Genomic DNA, 23,440 nt, shown 5'->3' with positions numbered 1-23,440 from the left:
TTTGAAAATTAAAAAAAAAAAAATAAAAAAAAAATAAAAAAATAAATAAAATTAATTAATAAAAATAAAATAAACAAAAGTTATAATTGATGATCGATTTTTTAATAATAAAATTCTTTTTAGACAATTTGAGGATTAAAAGAGAAAAAAAAAAAAAAAAAAAAAAAATTTATTTTATTTTTATTTTTTATTTTTAAACACTTTATTTTATTTTTATTTTTTATTTTTTTTTTTCTCCCCTATGAGGAGGGATTATTGGAAATATAAAATTATTGATTTATTTTGGTTCAAAACTGAAATCTTTTTTTTTTTTTCTAATATTAATGAATATTCTTTTTTTTTTTTTTTTTTTATTATTATTATTACTATTATTATTATTATTATTATTTATTTAAACCACCAAACAAAGCAATGGCATATATTCAAACCCCCAAACTTGTTTTTTTCATATTTTTTTTATTAACACACCCACACCTCTATGAAATATTTTTGTAATATATTTCACTTATTATTTTAATTTATTATTTTACTAATTTTATTTATTTATTTTTTTTTTTTTTTTGTACTTTTGTATTTTTTTTTTTTTTTTTGTTATTGTTTTTTTTTTTTTTTTTGTAACAATAAAAATTTATTATATTATTAGATTCTATTAAAAAAAAAAAAAAAAAAAAAAAAAATGTCAATCAGAACTTCCAAAAAAAATAATAATAATAATAAACAAAATGAAAATAAAAAAAAAATTTTAAATAATGAAGCTGGTGGTAGTAACGATAATAATAATAATAATAAAAAAAATTTAAATGATGTAATTGAAAATGAAGATGGTGGTCAATTTTGGAAACAAATTATTACAAATTTATTTGAACATGATTATATTAGTGGTGTTGTTATTTTTGATTTGAATGGAATTGTAATTACAAATAAAAATATTAATACCAAATCATTTCCAAAACAAGGTATTAATTTATCAAAATATTTTGAAAAAACTCCATTGGGTCAATTAAATAAAGAAGTGGTTGCAAATTGTGGTATTGAATTATTGGGTGACGGTTATATTGTTGAAGGTGTATCAAAATATTCTATTTACGGTTTTAATTCTAAAACCAAATGTGGATTTTCACTTGAAAAAACTAAAACAACTTTTATTTTGGGAACATTCAATGAAAAACAAGATAAATTTGATGCATTTGGTGTAATTGGTAGTTTGGCTAATGATTTCCGTGCAATTGCTTTATAATAATAAAAAAAAAAAAAAAAAAAAAAAAAAATAAAATAAATAAAAACAAAAAAAAAAAAAAATACTATATTAATAAAAAGGGATCCAAATTAATAAAAACAAAAAAAAAAATATATTTTTTTTTTTTTCAATTTTTTTTTTTTTTTAATTTTTTTTTTTTTAATATTTTTGTGTTTTTATTTTTTTATATTTTTTTTTTCATATTAATTAAATACATTGCATTGTATTTATAAATTAAATAATGGAAATCACTACAAAATCATCAACAACAACTGATGATTTAAATAATAATAATAATAAAACAGTAACACCAATAAAATCAGAAAATAGTGCAACTGGTCATACATCACCACCCAATAATTCAACAACAACAACAACTTCATCAACATCAGCACAACCAATAACAGTATTACCCACAGAGATTATTAAAACATTTGAACATTTATTAAGAAAATCACAAAGATTATTTATAGGATTAAGAGATCTTCCACAATTTGGTAGACAATGGCAACCATTCTTTCAAAAAACATTTGAACTCTATACAAAATTATGGAAATTTCAACAACAATATCGTTCAATTCTTGAAGATAAATCAAAATATGGTCTAAAAAGATGTGAAATTGGTGAAATCGCTTCAAAAATTGGACAGTAAGTCTCAATGTAAATTATAATTTACATATATATATATATATATATTTAAATACTAATTTCAAACTATTATTATTATCAATAATTATAAAGATTATATTATCATTATTATTTAAGAACTAGTGACACAAATTATTTAAATGAATCATATATATTTTATGAAGCTATTAGATTAAGATCATATTTTAAAGATGTTTCATTAGATAAAACACCAGATATGATGGTTAAACAATTACGTTACTATGCAAGATTCATTGTAGTTTGTTTATTATTAAATAAAAAGAAAGTAGTATTCGATTTAATTGAAGAGTTATTAAAACATGTTAATGATTATACTAAAATTTATAAACCATCTGATGCTCAAGAATGGAGTTTAGTATTACAAGAAATCTTTTCTTTCTTACAAGCTGATCAATGTGCAACTTTCTCTGATACAAATCAATCACCATCTTTAACAAATAGTGGTAATATTATAAATAATAATAGCAATAGCAACAATAATAATGGTGAACATACAAATAATACAGTTCAATCACATCGTTTAAATCATTTAAATTGCCCATCACCACCTTTCCCATTAGAATCTACTCAAATTTTACAACAAGCAATTTTAGTTGGAAGTCAACAAAATCAAGTAAGTAATTAATATAGTAAACAATAGATATTATCATTATTTAATATATTTTAAAAAATAATATTAAAAAAAAAAAAAAAAAAAAAAAAAAAAAAAAATAGATTAAATTTAGTGAAATTACATTAGATATGTTTAGAATGACACAATCATTAGAATATGAACCAATGAGTGAAGCAAAAGAAAATGATATGAAATTAAAACAACAATTAACAGCATTACAACAACAACAACAACAACAAGCAGCAGAGGCAAAAGAAAAGAATAATGGAACAGATCAACAAAACACAACAATACCCTCACAACCACTTCAACAACATTTACATCATCAACAACAACAACAACAAAATGGTAATGGTAGTGGAATTAAGAAAAGGAATCCACATAAATACTTATTGTATAGGCCAACAATTTCACAAATATTATTATTTTTATCATATTCATTCAAGGAATTGGGTGATAATAAAGCAATGTTACTCTATATTTGTGCTGATGGTTTCACAAATGAAGATAATCATGTAAATCAACATATACAACCACCACCATCAATTCAACAAGAAACTGTACCATCATTGATTGATGATTCAAATACAAATATTCCAATTACTACAACAGCAACAGCAACAAATCCATTATATAATAAATTGTTTACAAAAGGTTTAACATTAAATATGCAAAAACCCTCACAAGCAATAAATTCACCAACAGTAAATAATAACAACAACAATACTACAACAAATGTAACAGTTCCAACCACTACAACAACAGCAACAAATGTAACAGCTCAAACCACCACCACTACAACAACAACAAACTCAACTTCAACATCAACAACATCAAATATTCCAATTTATAAATATAATGAAGCACCTTTCAATACAAAGGTTGAATCATTATATCCAATGGATTTATTACCATTTTGTAGAAAACCATTCTTTTTAATTGTGAACTCTCAATCAAGTGATATTTTCAATGAACTTCCAACATTTAATCAACCATTCGTTTCACTATTATCCCCACAATCAATACCAAAGAGTATGTACATTATTTATATATCTCACATACAATATACATATTTATTGATATCTTTATTTTCTATCATTTATTTTTAGAATTGGTATCAAATTTAAAATGTGGTAATTTATTTACATTCTTTTTACACGATCCAATTAGTGCTTTTTGTGATATCTCTTGTGGCAATAAGATACCATCAAAAACATTTAATAACATTAGTTTATTGGCTCAAAACAGTTTAGAGATCATCTCAAAATTATTGTTTGAATGTGTTGATTTACATCCATCCTTTTCTTTCTTTTTATTGGATGATTTCTTAAGATCTTTCATTATTAGATTTATCTTTTGTCATGCTACTTTTTATTTACATAAAGAGTTTCAAGATAATGTATGTATTTTTTAAAAAAAAAAAAAAAAAAAAAAAAAAAAAAATTAACATTTGATTATATTTATATTTACCATTTTTTTTTTTTTTTTTTTTTTTTTTTTTAATTTAAAAATAGATTTATCAAGTTAAATCAAATCCACCATTACCAAAGTCATTACTTTATAATCAATCAATTTTAAAATCAATTCATCAATTGGTGAGTGAGTTGGATGTTAGTGACCAATTTTTGGGTTTAAACGAAAATCGTTTAGTAATTCATGAAAATTAATAAAGATAAAAAAAATATATATAATAATAAAATAATAATAAAATAATTTAATAAAATTAAATTTTTTTTTTTTTTTTTTTTTTTTTTTGGATTATTTTCAATTTTTTTTTTTTATTTTTTTTTTCTCAAATCACCCTAATTGGTCACTAAAAATAAATATTTTTTTTTTGGAATTAATTTCAACAAAAAATTAAAATAAAAAATAATTAAAATAAAAAAAAAATTAAATTATTTTTATTTTTATTTTATTTTTTTATTTTTTTTTTTCTTTCTAATAATAACTTAAAAAATAATATCTTAAGATACTTTTACAACAATTTTCTCACACTTTTATTATTATGATAATAAATAAAAATAAAAAGATATTTACTTTCACAAGTTATTATTTTAATTTAACACAAAGGAAAGAAAAAAAAAATTAAAAAAATAATAAAATAATAAAAAAAAAAAAAAAAAATCAATAACAAAAACCATTTGAAAAATAAATGAAATTAAACAAATAAAATAAAAATAAAATTAAAAAAAAAAAAAAAAAAAAAAAAAAAAAAAAAAAAAAAAAAAATATTCAAGAATTGTTGTGATCCTATTCTTTTCTATTTTCGAAAAATTTCTAAAAAAAAAAAAGTGACACAGGCACACCTAAAAGGGTTAGTTTTTAAGATAAAAAAACAGTAAAAAAAAAACAGTAAAAAAAAAAAAAAAAAAAAAAAAAAAAAATTAAAAAATAGTAAAACTTAATTTTTTAACCCCTTGTTTTATTATTATAAAAAAAAAAAAAATAAAAAATTAAAAAAAAAAAAAAAAAAAAATAAAAATAAAGTTTCAACTATTACGAAAATAATCATAAATTATTAATAAATTCCCAAAAATAAAGTAAAAAAAAAACCATTATTGTAATAAAAAAAAAAAAAAATATTATAATTATCGAATTTAAAATCTAGATTTGAAAATCTTTTTTAAGTTTATTTGAAAAGTGTCACAAAATGTCAATTTTTCAATGCTAAAAAATAATAATATTTTTTTTTAATTTTTGTTTTTTTTTATTTTAAATTTTATTTTATTTAATTTTTTTTTTTTTTAAAAAATTACAAAAAAAAAAGAATAAAAGGCAAAAAGGTTTCACAAATATTAATCATTTTTAATTCACTCTCGCAATCAATTAATTCAAAAAAAAAAAAGAAAAAAAAAAAGGAAATAATTTGTAAGTTTTTAATAAATAAATAAAAAAAAAAAAATAAAATAAAAAAAAAAAAAAATCCAATGATGTAATAAACAAAAGCAAATAAAATAAAAAAAAAAAAATAAAAAAATATGGCAAATAATTATAATAAAAAATATTATTTTACCACACCTCATACCAACAAACAAAAGATGTATTAAAAAAATATTATAATAATAATAGTAATTATTATAATCTATAAGCTGGCTGGATACATAAAAATTTGAGTATTGTGGTGAAAAATAATTTTTTTTTGTACTGGTTGCCTTCTTTTTTTTTTTCTTTTTATTTAAAGGCAGTTTTTCTTAATAATGTATTTAAAAAAAAAAAAAAAATTTATAATTATTATAATTTCTATTTTTATTACTTTTTTATACTAATTATTAATTTTTTTTATTTTTTAAATTATTATTTTTTTTATTTATTTATTTGAAAAAATACAAAAAAAAAAACAAAAAAAAAAAAAAACAACAGAATCAAAAAATTATTTTTTATTTTCAATTTTCATTAAACATTTACCAATAATAATTATTTTATTTCCCTTTTAATATTTCATAATTACCAATTTTAAATTTTTTTAAATTTTAATATATAATATTTTTTAAAAGCTATATTATATTAAATTTTAAATTGGCTTCGATAAATAATATCATTATAAACAACTCTTTACATAAAAATTCAATTTTATCCAAATTAAAACGCACAAAATCTAATCAATTCCCGTCGTATTAAAAAAAAAAATTCAATACAAATCAAAAATGAATTCCATTGGTAAATTAATTCAATCATCAACTAAAGTTTATTCAAACGGTTCAAACCTCGTTAACTTTTCAAAGAATACCATAGATTCAAGCAAATTCTTATCAACCCTTAATTTAAGTAGTAAGAACGAAAGATTCGCTTCATTGTATGCTATCCACAAATCTTGTTTCAACACTTTATCTGCTGAACAAAGATTCTTAGAAGAAGTAGGTGACAATAGTGGTAATCCAGCTCTCAACCCATCACCAAGCTAATTTTATTTGTATATATAAATTTATATACAAATTTTGTAAATAAATAAATAATAATAAAAAAAAAACTAAAAAAAACACTGTATTTTTGTAAAAAAAAAAAAAAAAAAAAACAATTATTTGGTTTATTTTCTTTTTTTTTTTTTTTTTTTTTCTTTTTTTTTTTTTAATAAAATTAAATAAAAGAAATAAAAAAAAAAAAAAAAAATTAATTTACATGATATTAAATTAAAATAAATAAGATAAAATAAAATAAATATCAATGTTTTTTAAATGCTGCAAAAATATGAAAGTGGATTTACAATCTTTTGTATTAAAAAAATTTCTTAGAAAACAATATTCACTAAAATTACCCTTCTTTAAACATTTTTTTTTGTTTATTTATTTATTTATTGATTGATTGATTGGTCTATTTTTAAATTTTATTTAAAATTTTATTTTATTTTATTTTTTTTAATTTTGTTTAGTTTTTTTAATTTTTTTAATTTATTTTTTTTCTCATGAAATTACCATATCTCAAATGTATAGTTTAAAATTCAGGTACATTGGTTATTGAATACATAAATAATCTCTCCTTTGCACCTGTTTTAAAAAATTAAAAGTAAATATTAAATATTAATAATTTTTTTTTTTTTTTTAATTTTTTGAATTATATATAATGACTTACCTTTTGAATGTAAATAATATTGATTTAGCTCCTCTATATTTGACTCTGTAAAAAGTAATGATTTTTCAATTATGTAGTCTAAACCTTGGTTGAATGAAATAGATTTATTTGAAATTCCTATTAAATTTTCAGTTTCGTTTTCTTTAAAATAAATTTCAGTTATATTTTTACAACCTTGTAAATTAATTGATTTAACATTTGGAAGTATAAAATAAAAAACTTTTAAAATTTCATTATTTTTAATTGTTAAATATTCTAATTCGTTAAAATAAAAGTGAAGTTTTGAATTTAATATAGATTTTGATATGTTTGATATATTTAAATTCACCAAATATTTATAATTATTTATAGAATCTAATATTATTAAATTATTTATTGATCTATTTAAATTTAAGGATTTTAAATTTGGTGAGAATGTTTCAATGTTTTCAATGATTGGACTATTCTTTACATAAAGTTTTTCTAAATTTGGTGCATTTATGAAAATGGATGTTAACATTTTACAATTTTTAAATTTTAGTACTACTAGTGAAGATAAAAAGATTGGTTTAAAAATAGTTAAATCTCCAAAAGATTTTAAATTATTACAATTTTCAAAGTCGATTTTTGAAATTGAATTTAAATCAAATTGTTTAAAAATTGAAAATTTAATTAATGAACTACCTTTTAATTTAAGATATCTTAAAGATGATTTTTCAATTAACGAGAATACTAAACCTTGTTCATTCTCTCCCATTTTTTCAAAATTTTCATCTTTTAATAATGTCTCTAATTGGTGATCTGATAATTTTAAAGTTGATTTATTATTTTTAATATCTTCTAATACTTGATTAATATTTGAGTAACCTTTAATAATACTTGATATTTGTGATGTAATTAGATTTGGTCTATATTGACCATTAAATAAATCACTTTGAATATTTAAAGTATTTTTTATGAATCTAGATTTTAAAATAATTTTCGAACTATTTATAGAACATGTTGATATTTTCAATAAATTTGAATATTCAATTTCTTTAGATTCCCTTAACTTTAAAAATTTATTTATAATTGAAATGGATTTATCAGAGATTAATGGTTTATATTTGATAGAAATCAATGGTTCAAGTAATTTTAATATATCAAAATGAGTTATATTTTTCTTTTTTGTTAAACATATTTTCAACCTAGTAAGCTTTGTTATTATTTGTTTAATGGTTTCAATTTCAAATGGTACTCCAATTACTGTTCCATCAAGACCAAAATGTGAATGATCAATACTTGATTTGGAATAGTGCATAGACATACTATGGTGTTGCTCCAATTTTACAATCCAATTATTTAAAAAAACTTCAATATCTAATTTAATAATTGAATCTATAACATCTTGATGTACCAGCTTAAACATTTGATTAAATAAAAATAAAGAATTTTCTATTTTTAATAAAAATTTATTAAAAATTATCTTGTTACTATAATATGCTGGTGGTACAAATGATTGGTCATTATCAATTGAAAAAATATAATATTTATTTAATAAAGTATCCTGTGAAATTATTAAATTACCTAAATTACCATCTGCATTATTTGTTAAAATTGATAACATAATTAGTTTTGAAATATTTGAATCTTCAATTCTTTCAATAGTTGAATTTTCAATTCTTTCAATATTTGGTGATGATGATGATGATGATGATGATTCTTCATTTAATACATCAAATAAAGTTTTACCATACACTTTTTGAACTAATAAAACTGGAAAGCCATTAATTGATACTAATTCTGAATATGGTGTACAAAAACCAAACAAATCCTCTGCAAATTCTTTAATAGCAAATTCAATACCTGGAAATTGTGGTTTAAATTTAAAATAAATTCCTAATCCATTTTCATTTTCAATTAAAACTACAGATCTTGTACCATATTGGTTTAGTAGTTTAATTGGTTGATTATTACTATCAAACAATTGATCCAAATAATCCTTTTTAATTGATCTATTATTAACTATTCCTTTCACACCGTCTTTGTCATTATCACTGTTTTTATCAATTGGTAAAATTTCATTTAATGATATTTCCCAAATCAATTTTGGATTTCTTATGAATAATTGTGGTATAAAGGGTTTTAATTTTTCTTTTTCTTCATTAGAAAGTTTATAATAATAATAATTTGAAATCTCTGAATGATTCAATACTTTTCCTGCACCTAATTCAATTAATTTAGTGAAAACTTTAAATTGATTAATTCTTGCTGCTAAATCTAATGGGGTTAAATCATTAATACCTTCTTTTCTATCAATATCAACACCTAAACTAATTAATAATTCAATTTGTTCTAAAATATTTGAATTATTTGCTATAATTGAACAATGTAAAATTGAACTAATAGATTCTATATCCTCTATAGTTATTGAAGTTTCTTTAATGAAATCTTTAATTAATTCTAAAGATACTCCATTTTGGAATAATTTCTTCAAAACTATTATTTTAGTATCGCTCCATGATTGATGAAGTTTTATACCTTTATCACTTTTTTTCATTTTAAATACTAATTCAAGCCAATTAACAATTGGTTGAAAAACAAATGTAGCATTAAAATCATTATATTCTGAATTTGATATCAACTCTACTATTGTTTTACTTAATGTTAACTCTGGTGTATCTGGTAAAATCTCAATTGTAGCTTCAATTTGTTTTATAATATCAACCATTTCATTTTCTTTATTTTTAAATAAATCATTTAAATTTAAACTTATATTACATGGAAAGCCATAATATTTATCATAATCTCTAATTGTTTGTATTTGTTTTATTGAATCATGATCACATAATTTTGATAGTGATTTATAAAATGAACTTCCATTTGGTTGCACATGTTCGAATAACTCTTGATGTGTTATGTCTGTATTTAAATTTTTTGAAAGTAATTTTGAAATTAATTTAAATCTCTTTAACATTGATGTTATCCATCCTTTATGAAATTTTAATGGTAAATTTAATCTATCTTTAGTAATTTCTTTTTCTTTTTCCATTTGCATTGGTGGTAATCCCACATCGATTATTGATGAAATGAATAATTCATATGTAGATTGTTTTTCTTTTAATGATTGTAACCATTTTAATAAGAATAAATTTGGTTGATGTTTAATGAATTGTGATTTAATTTCTTGGTTTATTGGTTTATTCATTAATGGTCCCAATGTGAACAATATATTTCTCATACCTATGAAATATTCATCTTTAGTTTTTCTAAATTCTTGACATTCAAATACTTTATCATTATCTAAACCAACGATTTTAAAAGAGTCTTTTTCAACAATATAATTATCACCATGAGAATCTGTTGGAATCGATAAGAGACTTGATAATATATGAGCACTATAACTTTTAATATCAATTTTATTGTATGCAGATTTTAAATCATTACAATTATTCAATATATATTTTTGTAATGTTTCACCTTTTATAAATAATGATCCTTGAATAATAATATTCATTCTCTCTAAATTATTATTCACCGATTCTTTAAAAATTGAATCTTTTTCGATTGACTCTTTAAATAGTTCATCTGTGAATTTCTTATTAAATGATAAGTATACATAAATTCTTTTCTTGAATTACGTATACCATCTTCTGTAACTACTTTTAAACCATTGATTACTAATAATTGTGTTGGTGATATGAAACCTTTATCTTGAAATAATGAATCATATAATTGATAAACTGAATTTTCTTTGGATGGGTTCAATAAACATGAGATATTATTATCAACTTTATAGTAAACACCATCAAATTCTACTCCTTTACTTAAACCTACTTCATTTTCTCTAATAGATGTTTTTTTTATTCTATCAATTGATGATATTTTATATGCTATCTCTATTTGTATTTCTTTAAATATACAATCTTCACTAATTATTAATGGAACATCTGAGAATGCAGTATTTATTTCATTTTCCACTTTCTTAATTAAAATTTCCTTATATTTTGAATGTAAATCTTTATACTCTTTAATTAACTCTAAAACTTGAGATAATTCATTTTTATAATTATTATTATTAGTATTATTATTATTATTATTATTATTATTATTATTATTATTATTATTATTATTATTATTATTATTATTATTATTATTACTATCAATTTGATCATGTTTGAAATCATTATTATCAACGTATATATGATTGCTATCATCAATAGATGGATGAAAAAATGCTTGAATTTGAAAAATACCATCTGCTATTGGTCTTTCTTCAAGTTGTGATTTATCAATTGATAAATTATTAATATTATTATTAATATTTATATTAATATTATTATTATTATTATTATTATTATTATTATTATTATTATTATTATTATTATTATTATTATTATTATTATTATTATTATTATTATTATTATTATTATTATTATTATTATTATTATTATTATTATTATTATTATTATTATTATTATTATTATTTTTATTTTTATTATTATTTTTATTATCTTTTATATTTTTAATAGTGATATTATTAGAATGATCCCCATCGTTTTCTTCAAATTCAAATAATAGATAATTTGTACTTTCAGATCGGTCATTAATACTATTATTATTATTATTATTATTATTAATAATATTATTATCGGTTAAATTATCGTTTAGATTATCGGTTAAATTATCGGTTAAATTATCTAATAACTTATATAAATCATCTATTTTTTTAAAATTATCACTGAATGTTTTAAAAATAGGATGGTCTAAGCTTTTTGAAACAATAAAATGATTTCCATGAATTCCTGAATCTAATATTTTTTCTGGTGGTCTAATATTTATTAATATTTTATTTATTATTTTTTTAATTTTTTCATCTTTTATTTTTGACAAAATTTTAAATAATTCTAATTTAATGTGTTGGTAATTTGCTTTTCTTATACCAAGAGACTCTATTTTTTTTGATAAAATATCTTTGTCCATTATCACAACAAAGTTAATTTTGATTAAAATAAAATTAGAAAAAAAAAAAAATAAAAATAAAAAAAAAAAACTATAGAAAAAAAAAATGCATATTTTTTTTTTTCTGATTTTGTAAAATTTTAAGTCGGACCAGGGAATTTTTTTTTTAAAAAAAAAATTAAAATATCTAGGTCGGAAAATTGATCACTTAAAATTTTTTAATAAAAAAACGGAAAACTTAAAAAATAAATAATAAAAATTATTTTATTTTATTTAACAAATAATGCATTTATTTTCTTTATGATTTTTATTATTACAATTACTTTGTATTCTATTGTCACTAAAGATTGAAATTGTATCAAATAAATCATTTACACCTTTATTTAATAATGACGAACATTCTATGTATGTAGATGCATTAATTTTATCCTTCATCTTTATACCTTCTTTATATTTTACAAAATCAGATTTATTTGGATCATTATCATCCCTTAAATCTATTTTAGTTCCTACCAATATCTTTGGTACGTCAGGACAATATTCAGTTAAATCTTTGGCCCACTTTTTATTTTAATTTTTTTTTCCCAAAATAGAAAAAATTAATTTACTGAATAATATTTATTTATATTCGTTGGTGGAAATTAAATACATACCCATGTGCATTTATTAAATGAGTCTCTTGAAGATATTGAAAAACAAATAAAAAATACATTTGTATTTGGATATAAAAGTGGTCCTGTTTTTTTATTAACAGAAATATAAAATTAAAAATAGAATAAATAAAACTGAATAATCAAATGAAAAAAAAAAAAAAAAAAAAAAAAACCTATATATAATAAAATTTAACTATAAGACATACTCAAACGAGAATAATCCTCAGCACCACTGCTAATATCCCAACAATCTAAATTATATTCTTTACCATCTTTGTTTATTTTTATATGATCTTCAAATAAGGTAGGATTGTATGTTTCAAAAGTACCTCTACCTTTTTGTATACAATAAAGATGTTTTACCAATACCACTTTAATTTTATTTTCTTCCATTTTATTTATAATAATAAATAAAACTTTTTTTTTTTTTTTCAAAAACTTAAAAAAAAAAAACTTCCTATTAAAAATTAAAAAAAAAAAAAAAAAAAAAAGTCAAAATATTAAGTGATTGTTGGTCAGTTTTGATTGGTTAATTTTAAAATAAGCACAAAATTTATAAATATCTTAATTTTTTTTAATTTTTTAATTTTTTATTTTCATTTTGGTCAAAAAAAAAAAAAAAAAAAAAAAAAAAAAAAAAAAAAAGGTGTTTTAGTTTGGTTTAGAAAAATAAAATGTGATAATAATAACCTGTTTTTTTTTTATTATATAATTTCCATTTTTATTAATATTTTGGTTCTTTATTTTTTTTATGTTTCACAAATTTGAATAAATATTTTTTTTTTTTTTTTTTTTTTTTTTTTTTTTTTTTTTTACAAGAAAAGGATTATTATTATTATTATAATTAAAATTTTTAATTTCATTTTTTTATTTAACAAATTATACATTTATTATTATTATTATTATTATTGTTATTATTTTCATAATTATTTCTTTGAGCTTCATAAATTTCACTCCTTTGTGATTGGTTATAATGATCTCTAAGTAATTGATTTGGAATTATTGATTTTAGGTCATTATTACCAATGATTGCCATTGTATCGAACAAATCATCTACACCTTTATTTAATAATGATGAGCATTCTAGGTATGCAGATGCATTAATTTTATCCTTCATCTCCAATCCTTCTTCATATGTTACAAATGTTGATTTATCTTTATAATCATCACAATTTCTTAAATCCGTTTTTGTGCCAACTAATATTATTGGTACACTTGGTAAAAATTTTGTCACTTCAGGTAACCACTTTTTATTTTATTTATTATTAATATGTGATTAAAAAAAAAAAAAAAAAAACAAATATATATTATTAAAATTAAATTACATACATATGTTTCACAATTATTAAATGAATTTCTTGAAGATATTGAAAATAAAATTAAAAATAAATTTGTTTGTGGATATGATAATGGTCCTGTTTTTTTTTTTTTTTTTTTTTTTTTTTTTTTTTTAATAAAATAAAATAATAATTAAAATTTTTAATAAAAAATAAAAAAAAACATCCTTATACGAGGATATTCCTCACCACCACCAGTATCCCAACAACCAATTCTCATAATTTGGTCATTTATTTTTATTTCGAAATAGTGATTATCAAATATTGTGGGTATATATTCCAATGGAAATCCAATTTTTTTTGTAACTAATAATGATGTTTTACCAATTGTTACATCACCAAGAACCACAGCTTTAATAATTTTCTCTTTCATTTATATTTCAAATTTATATAACCTTTTTTTTTAAACCATTATTTTTTTTTTTTTTTTTTGTGGGATTAATTTTTGATCACAAAAAAAAAAAAATTACAAAAAATAAAAAAAAATCAAAGAAAAACAAAAAAATAAAAAAAATCAAAGAAAAACAAAAAAAAAAAAATAAATAACAGCATAAAAAAAAAAAATTAAAAATACCGATTAATCTTTAAAAATGATCAAAAGTAAACCTATTAATATATTCAAATAAAAAAAAAAATAAAAAAATATTGGGTTTTTTGTTTTAATTTTTTTTTTATTTTTCATTTTTTTTTTTTTTTTTTTTTTTTTTTTTTTTATTTTTTTTTAACCCAAACACAATGTCAAGTGAAACTGAAAATAATTTAAAAAATGAAATTGATAATAAAAAGCAAGAGATTCAATCAATAGCGCAACAAGCAAGAGATCAATTTGAAGAAATAAAAAAATTAAAACAACAACAAGAAGATGAAAAATTATTAATTGAAAAAATTTTATTAGAAAAACAAAAGATTCTTGAACAACTTGAATCATATAATAATAAGTAAAAAGATTCCCTCAAGGGTGGTAGAAGAAATAACCACATTTACGAACAAACACTTATGAAACTTGCTAATTATTGTTGTAAACTACAAAACTGGATATTCATGACAAAAAAAAAAAAAAAAAGTTAAAAATAAAAAATAATGATTTTTTTTAAAAAAATAGAAATAAAAATAAAAATATAATGATAATGGTTCTAAACTCGAATTTAAAATAAATATTTTTATAACATCAAACTTTTTTATTTATTTGATTTTTCTTTTTTTTTTTTTTTTTTTTTTTATATTTTATTTATTATAAATATTTTTATAAATATCTTTTTTATTTTTATCATTTTTTATTTTTTTTATTACATGGACCAAAACAATGATTTTCTAAGAATTTTCAAAATTAAAAAAAAAATTGAAAATAAAAAAATGAAAATATTATAAAAAATTTTTTTTCATTTTCAAATACAAAAAAAAAAAAAAAATTCACTTCAAAAAACTTAAAAAACACACAACACAAGATATTTAGAAATGGATGACACCAACGAAGAAGAATTTATTTCGACACAGCCTTTAAATGAAGATGATAGAGATAGAATAAACAATTTTTTTAAAAGTGACATAGATAGTGACTATAATAATAAATATAGTAAAAATCATAGTAATACCAAAAATATTAATAGTATTAATAATATTAATAATAATAATAATAATAATAATAATAATAATAATAATAATAATAATAATAATAATAATAATAATAATAATAATAAAAATAATAAATATGAGGATCTAAAAATGAAAGACCCGTATTATGATAAAAATAATAATGATGATGAAGAATTAATTGAAACACCACCATTAGAACCGTTATATTCAATACCATTTACATTAATCTCTCAAAAGAATAGTGACCTATTTTCAAATCATGAAAAGAATAAAATCATTGGTTTAAATTCGATATCCTCTAAATTTGATGAATTTAATTCAGTTTCACCAGAGAAATTAAAAGAATTTGAAATTGATATTCCAATAAATAATATAAACACATCTCCTAAAAATAGTAATAACAATAATAATAATAATAATAATAATAATAATAATAATAATAATAATAATAATAATAATAATAATAATAATAATAATAATAATAATAATAATAATAATAATAATAACAATATTTCACCCAAAAATTTATTAATTACAAAAATCAATGATTTAGATTCATTTCTATCGAATAATATATCAAATATACCGAAAAATGATACATCTTTATCAAATTCAAATTCAAACAAAGTTCCACCAATAAAAAGTTTTAATAATAATAATAATAGTAATAATAATGATAATAATTATAATAATCCAGATAATGAAAATAATTTTAATTATAATAATACACATATAAATAGAGGATATAGTAATGTGGATTATTATAATAACTCTGTCGATTTATTTGAATATCAATATGTAAGTAGTAATAATTTTAAAAAAAATAAAATAATAAAATAAAAACTATTGGTTCTAATAATAATAATAATAATTATAAAAAATATATATATATATTAGTCACAAAATGATTATTTAGCAATGGTTGAAGAAGAAGAACAAAATAGTAAAAATCAAAAATAATAATGAATGATAACTGCAATATGATATTATTTTTTTTTTTTTTTTAGGTTTTTTTTGGTTTTTTTTTTTTTTTTTTTTTTTTTTTTATAAACACTTAATTATATTTTTAATTTTATAATAATCAATTTGTTCAGGGTGTAAAAAAAGGAAAGATTTTTTTTTTATAAAATAAAATAAAAATAATATTGTGGGGCAAAATAACTTAATTTTTAGATATTTTAGATTTCACGTTCATTACAATGACCAAATGGCTCTTTTTTTTTTTTTTTTTTTTTTCTCTAATGACAACAATTTTGAATCAGTTGCGTGGATATTTATTTTTTTTTTTTTTTTCTTTTATTTATTTTTTTTTTATTTTTTTTTTTTTTTCTGTTATTTTTTTTTTTTTTTATTTTTATTTTTTTTTTTTTTTTGCCATACCAAAACAAAAAAAAAAAAAAAAAAAAAAGAAAAAGATTTATAAATCAAATTTGTATGTAAAACGCCCAAAACAATTATTTTTTTTCTTTTTTTTATTTTATGGTAACATTAAGTGCGTTTAGTGAGTAATTTTATTTAATCTTTTTCTTTTAAAAATTTTATTATTTTTATTATTATTTATTTTATTTTATTTTTTTATTATTTCTTCCTATAGCCCCCAGAGAGGAGAGAATTTTTTTTTTATTTTTTTTTTTTAAAAAAAAATCATAATAAAAATTTGCATCATATTTTTTAAATAAAAATAATAATAATAATAATAATAATAATAATAATAATAATATGGCAATATTAATTGAAAAGAATTAATAAAAAAAAAAAAAAAAAAAGTTAAGTTAAGTTAATATTTAAAGATGGTTGCCCACCAAATCAAATTAAAAAAAAAAATTAAAAAAATTTAAAAAAAAATACATATGTCAATTGACAAAATTGTGTGAAAAAGTGTGGTAGCGAAAAAATACAAAAACACAGTACAGACTCAAAAATATTTATTATTCACACTCGTTCACATTCAATTTCACACTTACACCCACATATACAACTCTCTACCGCTTACATTACATGTACACATTAACCACACTTAAAAAATAAAGCAAAAAATAATAATAATAATAATAATAATAATAATAATAATAATAATAATAATAATAATAATAATAATAATAATAATAATAATAATAATAATAATAAAAATAATAATAATAATAATAAAAATAATAATAATAATAATAATAATAATAATAATAATAATAATAATAAAAAAGAACATTTGGTGTGGATTCCAATACCCACAATTATTTATATATTAATATATATACATATATTTTTTTTAAATAATTGACATATCAATAACCTGATGGTATTATTTTTTGGTGTTTTTTTTTTTTTCCTTTTTTTTTTTAATTTAATTTTATTTCTTTTTTCTATTTTTTATTATTATTTTTTTTTTTTTTTATTTTAATTTTATCTTTTTTTTTTTTTTTTTTTTTTTATATCCTTTTATGTATCCTTTGACTTTTTTTAATTAATTAATATATATAAAATCAATTTTCTTGATTTTAATAAAATTTACAATAATAATAATAATAATAATAATAATAATAATAATAATAATAATAATAATAATAATAATAATAATAATAATAATAATAATAATAATAATAATAATAATAATAATAATAATAATAATAATAATATAAAACAAACCAAAAAACAAAAAGAAAAAAAGAAAAAGTAACAAAAGACACTCACATTAAATTATATTTTATTTTATTTTATTTTTTATTTTATTTTATATTTTATTTTATATTTTATTTTATATTTTATTTTATATTTTATTTTATATTTTATTTTTGTAATTGTTTAATATAATCAAATCAATGGTAAAATAAAAAAAATAAAAAATAAAGATGGTAAAATAAAATAAATAAAATAAGTAAAACAAAATAAAAGAATAAAGATAAATAAAACAATCCATCTTTCCATACTTTAGATACTTATTATTTATTTTTTTTTTAAAAAAAATAAACTTTATATCTGTTTTTATTTTTCTTTTTTTTTTTTTCTTTTTTTTTTTCTTTTTTTTTTTTTTTTTTTTGCTCGCAATATAAATTAATAAATAAATGAATAAAAAAAAAAAGAAAAAAAAAAACTAACTATAGTAGATATAGTATATTAAAAAAATAAAAATCTATTTATTTTATTTGCTAGTAATTACTATTGTAATTAATTCCAACTCTCCCATCAAAGAGATATTTTATTTTTTTCTTTTTTAAACACTTTTTTTTTTTATTTTTTTATTGACTTTTTTTTTTTTTTTAGGACAACAAAACTATTGTTTTGTGGTTTGTGTTTTTATATATATACATATATATAAATAGATTTTGTGGGGTTGTGTAGAGATTTTTTTTATTTATTTATTTTTTTTTTTTTATGTTTTTTTTTTTATCACAACACAATCACCACCTATGCGTTCCATTGAATTGATTTTCTATTTTTTATTTTTTTTTTTTATTAAATTTTATAATAATAAAAACAAGAAATAAAATCAATATTTGTTACACCCCCATATTCATAACATTAAATTATCTTAATTAAAAATTTTTATTTTTTTTTTTATTTTTTTTTATTTTTATTATTATTATTATTATTATTATTATTATTATTTTTTTTTTATTATTTTTTTTTTATTTTTTTTTTAATAATATTTTTAATTTTTATTTTATTATTATTATTATTTTTTTTTTAAATGGTTTTGTTTTGATTAACAATATTAATATCAATAATAAATTAATCTTCAATTTTGGGGAGGATAATTTTTTATATCTCTTTTGGAAAATCTTTTAAAAAAAAACTAACCTCAAAATTTTATTTTGTTTATCTATATATATTTATTTATTTTTTTCTTTTAGATATTAAATTTATCGATCAATAAAGGAATTTTCAAATTAAATAATCACAAGTGCCACATAATAAGAATTCTTATTATTTTTTTTTACATATTTGTTTATACACACAAGCAAAAATAAAAAAATAAAAAATAAAAAAATAATTATTTCCTCAACACACACACACACACACACATATACACATATACACACACACACCACCAAAAACTTTTCAAATCATTTTCAACCACACATAACTGTATTATAAAATAATTTATTTTATTTTTTTTTTTTTTTTATTTCAACCTACAATAATTTACTATAAATAATATTTGTAATAATTAAAAAAAAAAAAAAAAAAAACAAATCAATCCTTCCAAACCCAATAATAATTAAAAAAAAAAAAAAAAAAAAAAAAAAAAAAAACTATAATTTTTAAAATTTAATTTTAATTTTATTTCATTTTATAATAATAATAATAATAATATATAAAAACACCGAGGTTTATATATTTTAAAATTCTATAAAAAAAAAAAAAAAAACCAAAACCAAAAAAAAATTTTATAAAAAAATATCAACAACTAACTGGAAATAAATTGTATAAATACTAGTATTTGTCTAAATATATAATAAATAAATAAATAAATAAAAATGACTGTATTATTAGAACAAGAATATAAGAACGAAATTGATACTAAAGTATTTAAAGTTTTAGTAGCATTTTCACAAAGTATAGAAAGATCATTAATAAACAATCAAAATACATTACATCAAGCAGAGAATTCATTAAATATAAATATTAATACACAAGCACAAGCTATTGATTCATCACAGTTTGATTCATCGAATTTAGGATTATACACTGTTCAATTAGTTAGAAATGTTATAAAAAGATCAAATGATTTATCCGATGAATTCAATTCCTTAGTAAATACAATAACACAACAACAACAACAAAAAGAAAAACAATATAAAGATGAAATTCAATTTTTAAAATCTAGAATTGAACAATTATCAAATAATAATAATAATAATACAAATACAAATAATACAAATACAAATAATATATATAATGAAAATAATAATAATAATAGTAATAATATAATAAAAATAGATAAATTAGAGAATATATCATTGGATGAAAATAGTAAAGAAAATAATATTAATAATAATAATAATAATGAAGATGATAAACAAAATGCACAAAAACAATCATCACCAATTGGAAGTAGTTTATCAGTATCAAATAAAGAGCCAAATTTAGATTGGGATACAAAATATCAAACTGAATTACAATTGAATGCGATGTTATCAGAGTTTTTAAAAGATGATTTTGAAATTTCAAATTTGAGTTTAGGTGTTTCAGATGAAGTTTCAAGTACAACTTCACCTTCGATTTCAACAACTTCAACTGCAAATACTGGTTTAGGTTCTTCTGGTTCTTTCTCTCCAAATTCAAATACAACTTCACCATCTTTAAATCTTTCAAATTCTTCAACAAATTCACTTTCAACTACAGTAAATAATAGTAATAGTAATAGTAATACCAATACCAATAACAATAACAATAGTAATAGTAATAGTGCTAGTGGTGGTGGTAGTGATAAAACTCAACAAAATGTTCAAAAGAAAGCAATGTTAACTGATTTATTAGATCAAATTGATTTGGATTCTGGCTCGAATACTCCTTCTAAACAAAAGAAAGGAAAATTCAAATTCTTTTAAAAATATTGACATTTATATATATATAATTTTTAAGATAGTAATAATAGAGTAGTAACAATATGACAGTAATAATAAATAATAATAATAATAATAATAAATAAAATTTATAATTATAATAAAATTATTATTATTATTTTTTTTTAAAATCTATTTTTTATTTTATTTTATTTTATTTTTCCCAAAAATACACTTTTTTAATACTTTTTTTTGATGATTTAATTCGACCTAGTTTATATATAAACTTATTAATATTTCCATTCCAAATAAAAATAAAAAAGTCTTTTTTTTTTTTTTTTTTCTTTTTTAAACAAATAAATCAATTAATTTTTATTTTTTTTTTTTTTTATTTTTTTTTTTTTTTTGAATTTTATTTATTTATTTATTATTGGTTTTTTTTTTTTATTTTTTTTAATTTAATACAATAATAATTTATTTAATTTTAAAGGAAAAAAAAAAAATGATAAATAATTTTAAAGGTATTTTAATAATAATTTTATCATTTTTATTTTTATTATTATTTAAATATTCAAACGCAGATGATTATTTCCCATACCCATTTTTTAATGACCAATCAAATCAAGTAATTCTATTTACTGAAATTAATTTTCAAGGTGAAAAATTCATTTATAATACAAGTATGGGTTATTTAGAATTACCAAATAAATTTCATAATAATGTTGGTTCATTCATTTCTGGAACTATAAATGTGTGCTTTATAAAATGGGATCCATTTGAACAACATCAAATCTATTCTCGTAGAGTAAATAAAGATTATTTTTCAAATAACAGATTTGGTTCAAGAATTGATGGTATTTATAATGGATTATGTAGAGATAGTATTTGGAAGTAAAAAGGGATTTTTTTTAAAATAAAAATAAAAATAAAAATAAAAAACAAAGAAAGAAAATAATTACAATAAATTCTTTTTGCATGACCAATTTTTTTCAAAGGAAAAGAATCAAATTCCAAAGATATTTTTAAAAATCCCATTTTCATAATTTTTTTCATTTATTTTTTTTTTTTTTATTTTTTTTTTTAAATTTCATCATCACCCTGGACAAAAAAAAAAAAAAAAAATTATTCGTGATTTTTTTAATTCATTTCCCAAATTTCAATTTTTATTATCTGTGTTTTTTGCCTCTTTTTTATTATAAAGACACACATTGGTCAAATCTTAAAAAAAAAAAAAAAAAAATTAAAAATAATGGATAAATCAATATTATTAAAATATTCAGTAGTAATTTTTTCAAGTGCATTATTAATGTATAGTTTGAAAAAATATTTTATTAGTGAAAATGATATTAATAGATTAAGTAAAATTAATGAAAATCAAATTAAAATTGAAAATATCATTATTTATCCAGGTATGTCTTTTATTTTTATTTTGTATAAAAAACAAATAAATAAATATTAATTAATTAATTATAATTTTAGTTAAAGCATGTAAAGGTATTGAATTAAAAAAATGTAAATTAACAGAATATGGATTTGAAAATGATAGAAGATGGATGATTATTTATAATAATAGATATTGTGCACAAAAAGCGTATCCAATATTATCAACAATTGAAACATCATTTTCAAAAGATGGTGAATTTTTAATAATTTCAAAAAAAGGTATTGAAAAACAATTAAAAATTTCAACTAAACCATTACAATTACAACAATTAGATGAAAAGAGAATTTATAATAATGTTGCAATGTTTGATAACCAATCACAATGTTATGATGAAGGTGATGAATGTGCACAATGGTTAGATCAAGTCATTGGTGGTAGTGCTGATGGTACTACTGCTGATAAAGGTTTTAGATTAGTTCAAATGTGTCCAGAAGGTATTTGGCAAAGAAAGATTCGTACTCATATGAGTGATAATTTGAATGCCAATACCCAAGCTTCTAAACTCTACAAGAACTCTTTATCAAATAGTTGTCAAATTATGATTTTATCAAAAGAATCGATTCATGAAACTAATATTAGAATTGACAAAACTCGTAAAGAGAAAGGTGAACAAATTCAAGCACACCTTGGTTGGGATAGATATCGTCCAAATATTCTAATTTCTGGTGTTAATACTTTTGAAGAAGATAATTGGAAATTAATTAGTATATCATCATCATCATCATCATCATCATCATCAAATGATAATGATAATAATAATGTTGAATTAACCATTGCAGAAGCAAATGCACGTTGTCCAGTAGTTGTAGTTGATCAAGTTAATGGTATAATGGATCCATATAATGATGATGAACCATTAAGAACTTTGAAAACTTTTAGAAAGGTAACTTGTAAAATTGGTGAA

At 18.3% G+C, this 23,440-nt stretch overlaps 11 protein-coding genes across 11 annotated transcripts in view; 8 read left to right on the top strand and 3 right to left on the bottom strand.

Annotated features, from left to right (window-relative positions):
• Positions 1–676: 676 nt before the first annotated feature.
• On the top strand, positions 677–1,237 carry DDB_G0278017 (profilin/allergen superfamily protein; the record flags this gene model as incomplete). The annotated part of the gene is made up of 1 exon (XM_636980.1): positions 677–1,237. The coding sequence occupies one exon, from the start codon at positions 677–679 to the stop codon at positions 1,235–1,237; it is 561 nt and encodes a 186-aa protein (XP_642072.1).
• Positions 1,238–1,478: 241 nt separating this feature from the next.
• Positions 1,479–4,186, top strand: DDB_G0278015 (UPF0682 family protein; the record flags this gene model as incomplete). The annotated part of the gene is made up of 5 exons (XM_636979.1): positions 1,479–1,885; positions 1,979–2,519; positions 2,621–3,551; positions 3,629–3,918; positions 4,034–4,186. The coding sequence occupies 5 exons, from the start codon at positions 1,479–1,481 to the stop codon at positions 4,184–4,186; spliced, it is 2,322 nt and encodes a 773-aa protein (XP_642071.1).
• A 1,977-nt stretch (positions 4,187–6,163) lies between these two features.
• On the top strand, positions 6,164–6,421 carry DDB_G0278013 (hypothetical protein; the record flags this gene model as incomplete). Its single annotated transcript, XM_636978.1, has 1 exon — positions 6,164–6,421. The coding sequence occupies one exon, from the start codon at positions 6,164–6,166 to the stop codon at positions 6,419–6,421; it is 258 nt and encodes an 85-aa protein (XP_642070.1).
• A 526-nt stretch (positions 6,422–6,947) lies between these two features.
• Positions 6,948–12,026, bottom strand: DDB_G0294575 (ankyrin repeat-containing protein; the record flags this gene model as incomplete). The annotated part of the gene is made up of 3 exons (XM_001134576.1): positions 6,948–7,000; positions 7,086–10,616; positions 10,685–12,026. 3 exons carry the CDS (start codon positions 12,024–12,026, stop codon positions 6,948–6,950), a joined length of 4,926 nt encoding a protein of 1,641 aa, XP_001134576.1.
• Positions 12,027–12,278: 252 nt separating this feature from the next.
• racQ (Rho GTPase) lies at positions 12,279–13,051 on the bottom strand (the record flags this gene model as incomplete). The annotated part of the gene is made up of 3 exons (XM_001134575.1): positions 12,279–12,566; positions 12,659–12,741; positions 12,865–13,051. 3 exons carry the CDS (start codon positions 13,049–13,051, stop codon positions 12,279–12,281), a joined length of 558 nt encoding a protein of 185 aa, XP_001134575.1.
• A 478-nt stretch (positions 13,052–13,529) lies between these two features.
• Positions 13,530–14,368, bottom strand: racN (Rho GTPase; the record flags this gene model as incomplete). The annotated part of the gene is made up of 3 exons (XM_636976.1): positions 13,530–13,904; positions 13,988–14,073; positions 14,170–14,368. 3 exons carry the CDS (start codon positions 14,366–14,368, stop codon positions 13,530–13,532), a joined length of 660 nt encoding a protein of 219 aa, XP_642068.1.
• A 362-nt stretch (positions 14,369–14,730) lies between these two features.
• On the top strand, positions 14,731–14,937 carry DDB_G0278007 (hypothetical protein; the record flags this gene model as incomplete). Its single annotated transcript, XM_636975.1, has 1 exon — positions 14,731–14,937. One exon carries the CDS (start codon positions 14,731–14,733, stop codon positions 14,935–14,937), a length of 207 nt encoding a protein of 68 aa, XP_642067.1.
• Positions 14,938–15,450: 513 nt separating this feature from the next.
• Positions 15,451–16,548, top strand: DDB_G0278005 (hypothetical protein; the record flags this gene model as incomplete). The annotated part of the gene is made up of 2 exons (XM_636974.1): positions 15,451–16,386; positions 16,486–16,548. 2 exons carry the CDS (start codon positions 15,451–15,453, stop codon positions 16,546–16,548), a joined length of 999 nt encoding a protein of 332 aa, XP_642066.1.
• A 3,515-nt stretch (positions 16,549–20,063) lies between these two features.
• DDB_G0278003 (hypothetical protein) lies at positions 20,064–21,137 on the top strand (the record flags this gene model as incomplete). The annotated part of the gene is made up of 1 exon (XM_636973.1): positions 20,064–21,137. One exon carries the CDS (start codon positions 20,064–20,066, stop codon positions 21,135–21,137), a length of 1,074 nt encoding a protein of 357 aa, XP_642065.1.
• A 457-nt stretch (positions 21,138–21,594) lies between these two features.
• Positions 21,595–21,987, top strand: DDB_G0278001 (hypothetical protein; the record flags this gene model as incomplete). The annotated part of the gene is made up of 1 exon (XM_636972.1): positions 21,595–21,987. One exon carries the CDS (start codon positions 21,595–21,597, stop codon positions 21,985–21,987), a length of 393 nt encoding a protein of 130 aa, XP_642064.1.
• Positions 21,988–22,341: 354 nt separating this feature from the next.
• DDB_G0277999 (molybdenum cofactor sulfurase domain-containing protein) overlaps positions 22,342–23,440 on the top strand; it is a gene marked incomplete at both ends in the record, with an annotated part of 1,252 nt that continues 153 nt past the window's right edge. Inside the window, 2 exons of the mRNA XM_636971.1 lie at positions 22,342–22,501; positions 22,572–23,440. The exon at positions 22,572–23,440 is cut by the window's right edge and continues 153 nt beyond it. Of these exons, the coding sequence (XP_642063.1) occupies positions 22,342–22,501; positions 22,572–23,440 (1,029 nt within the window). The remainder of the gene's footprint in view (positions 22,502–22,571) is intronic.

This window comes from Dictyostelium discoideum (genome assembly GCF_000004695.1).
Source record: "Dictyostelium discoideum AX4 chromosome 3 chromosome, whole genome shotgun sequence".
Classification (NCBI taxonomy): Eukaryota; Evosea; class Eumycetozoa; order Dictyosteliales; family Dictyosteliaceae; genus Dictyostelium; species Dictyostelium discoideum.
This window is presented reverse-complemented; position numbering and strand designations above follow the sequence as displayed.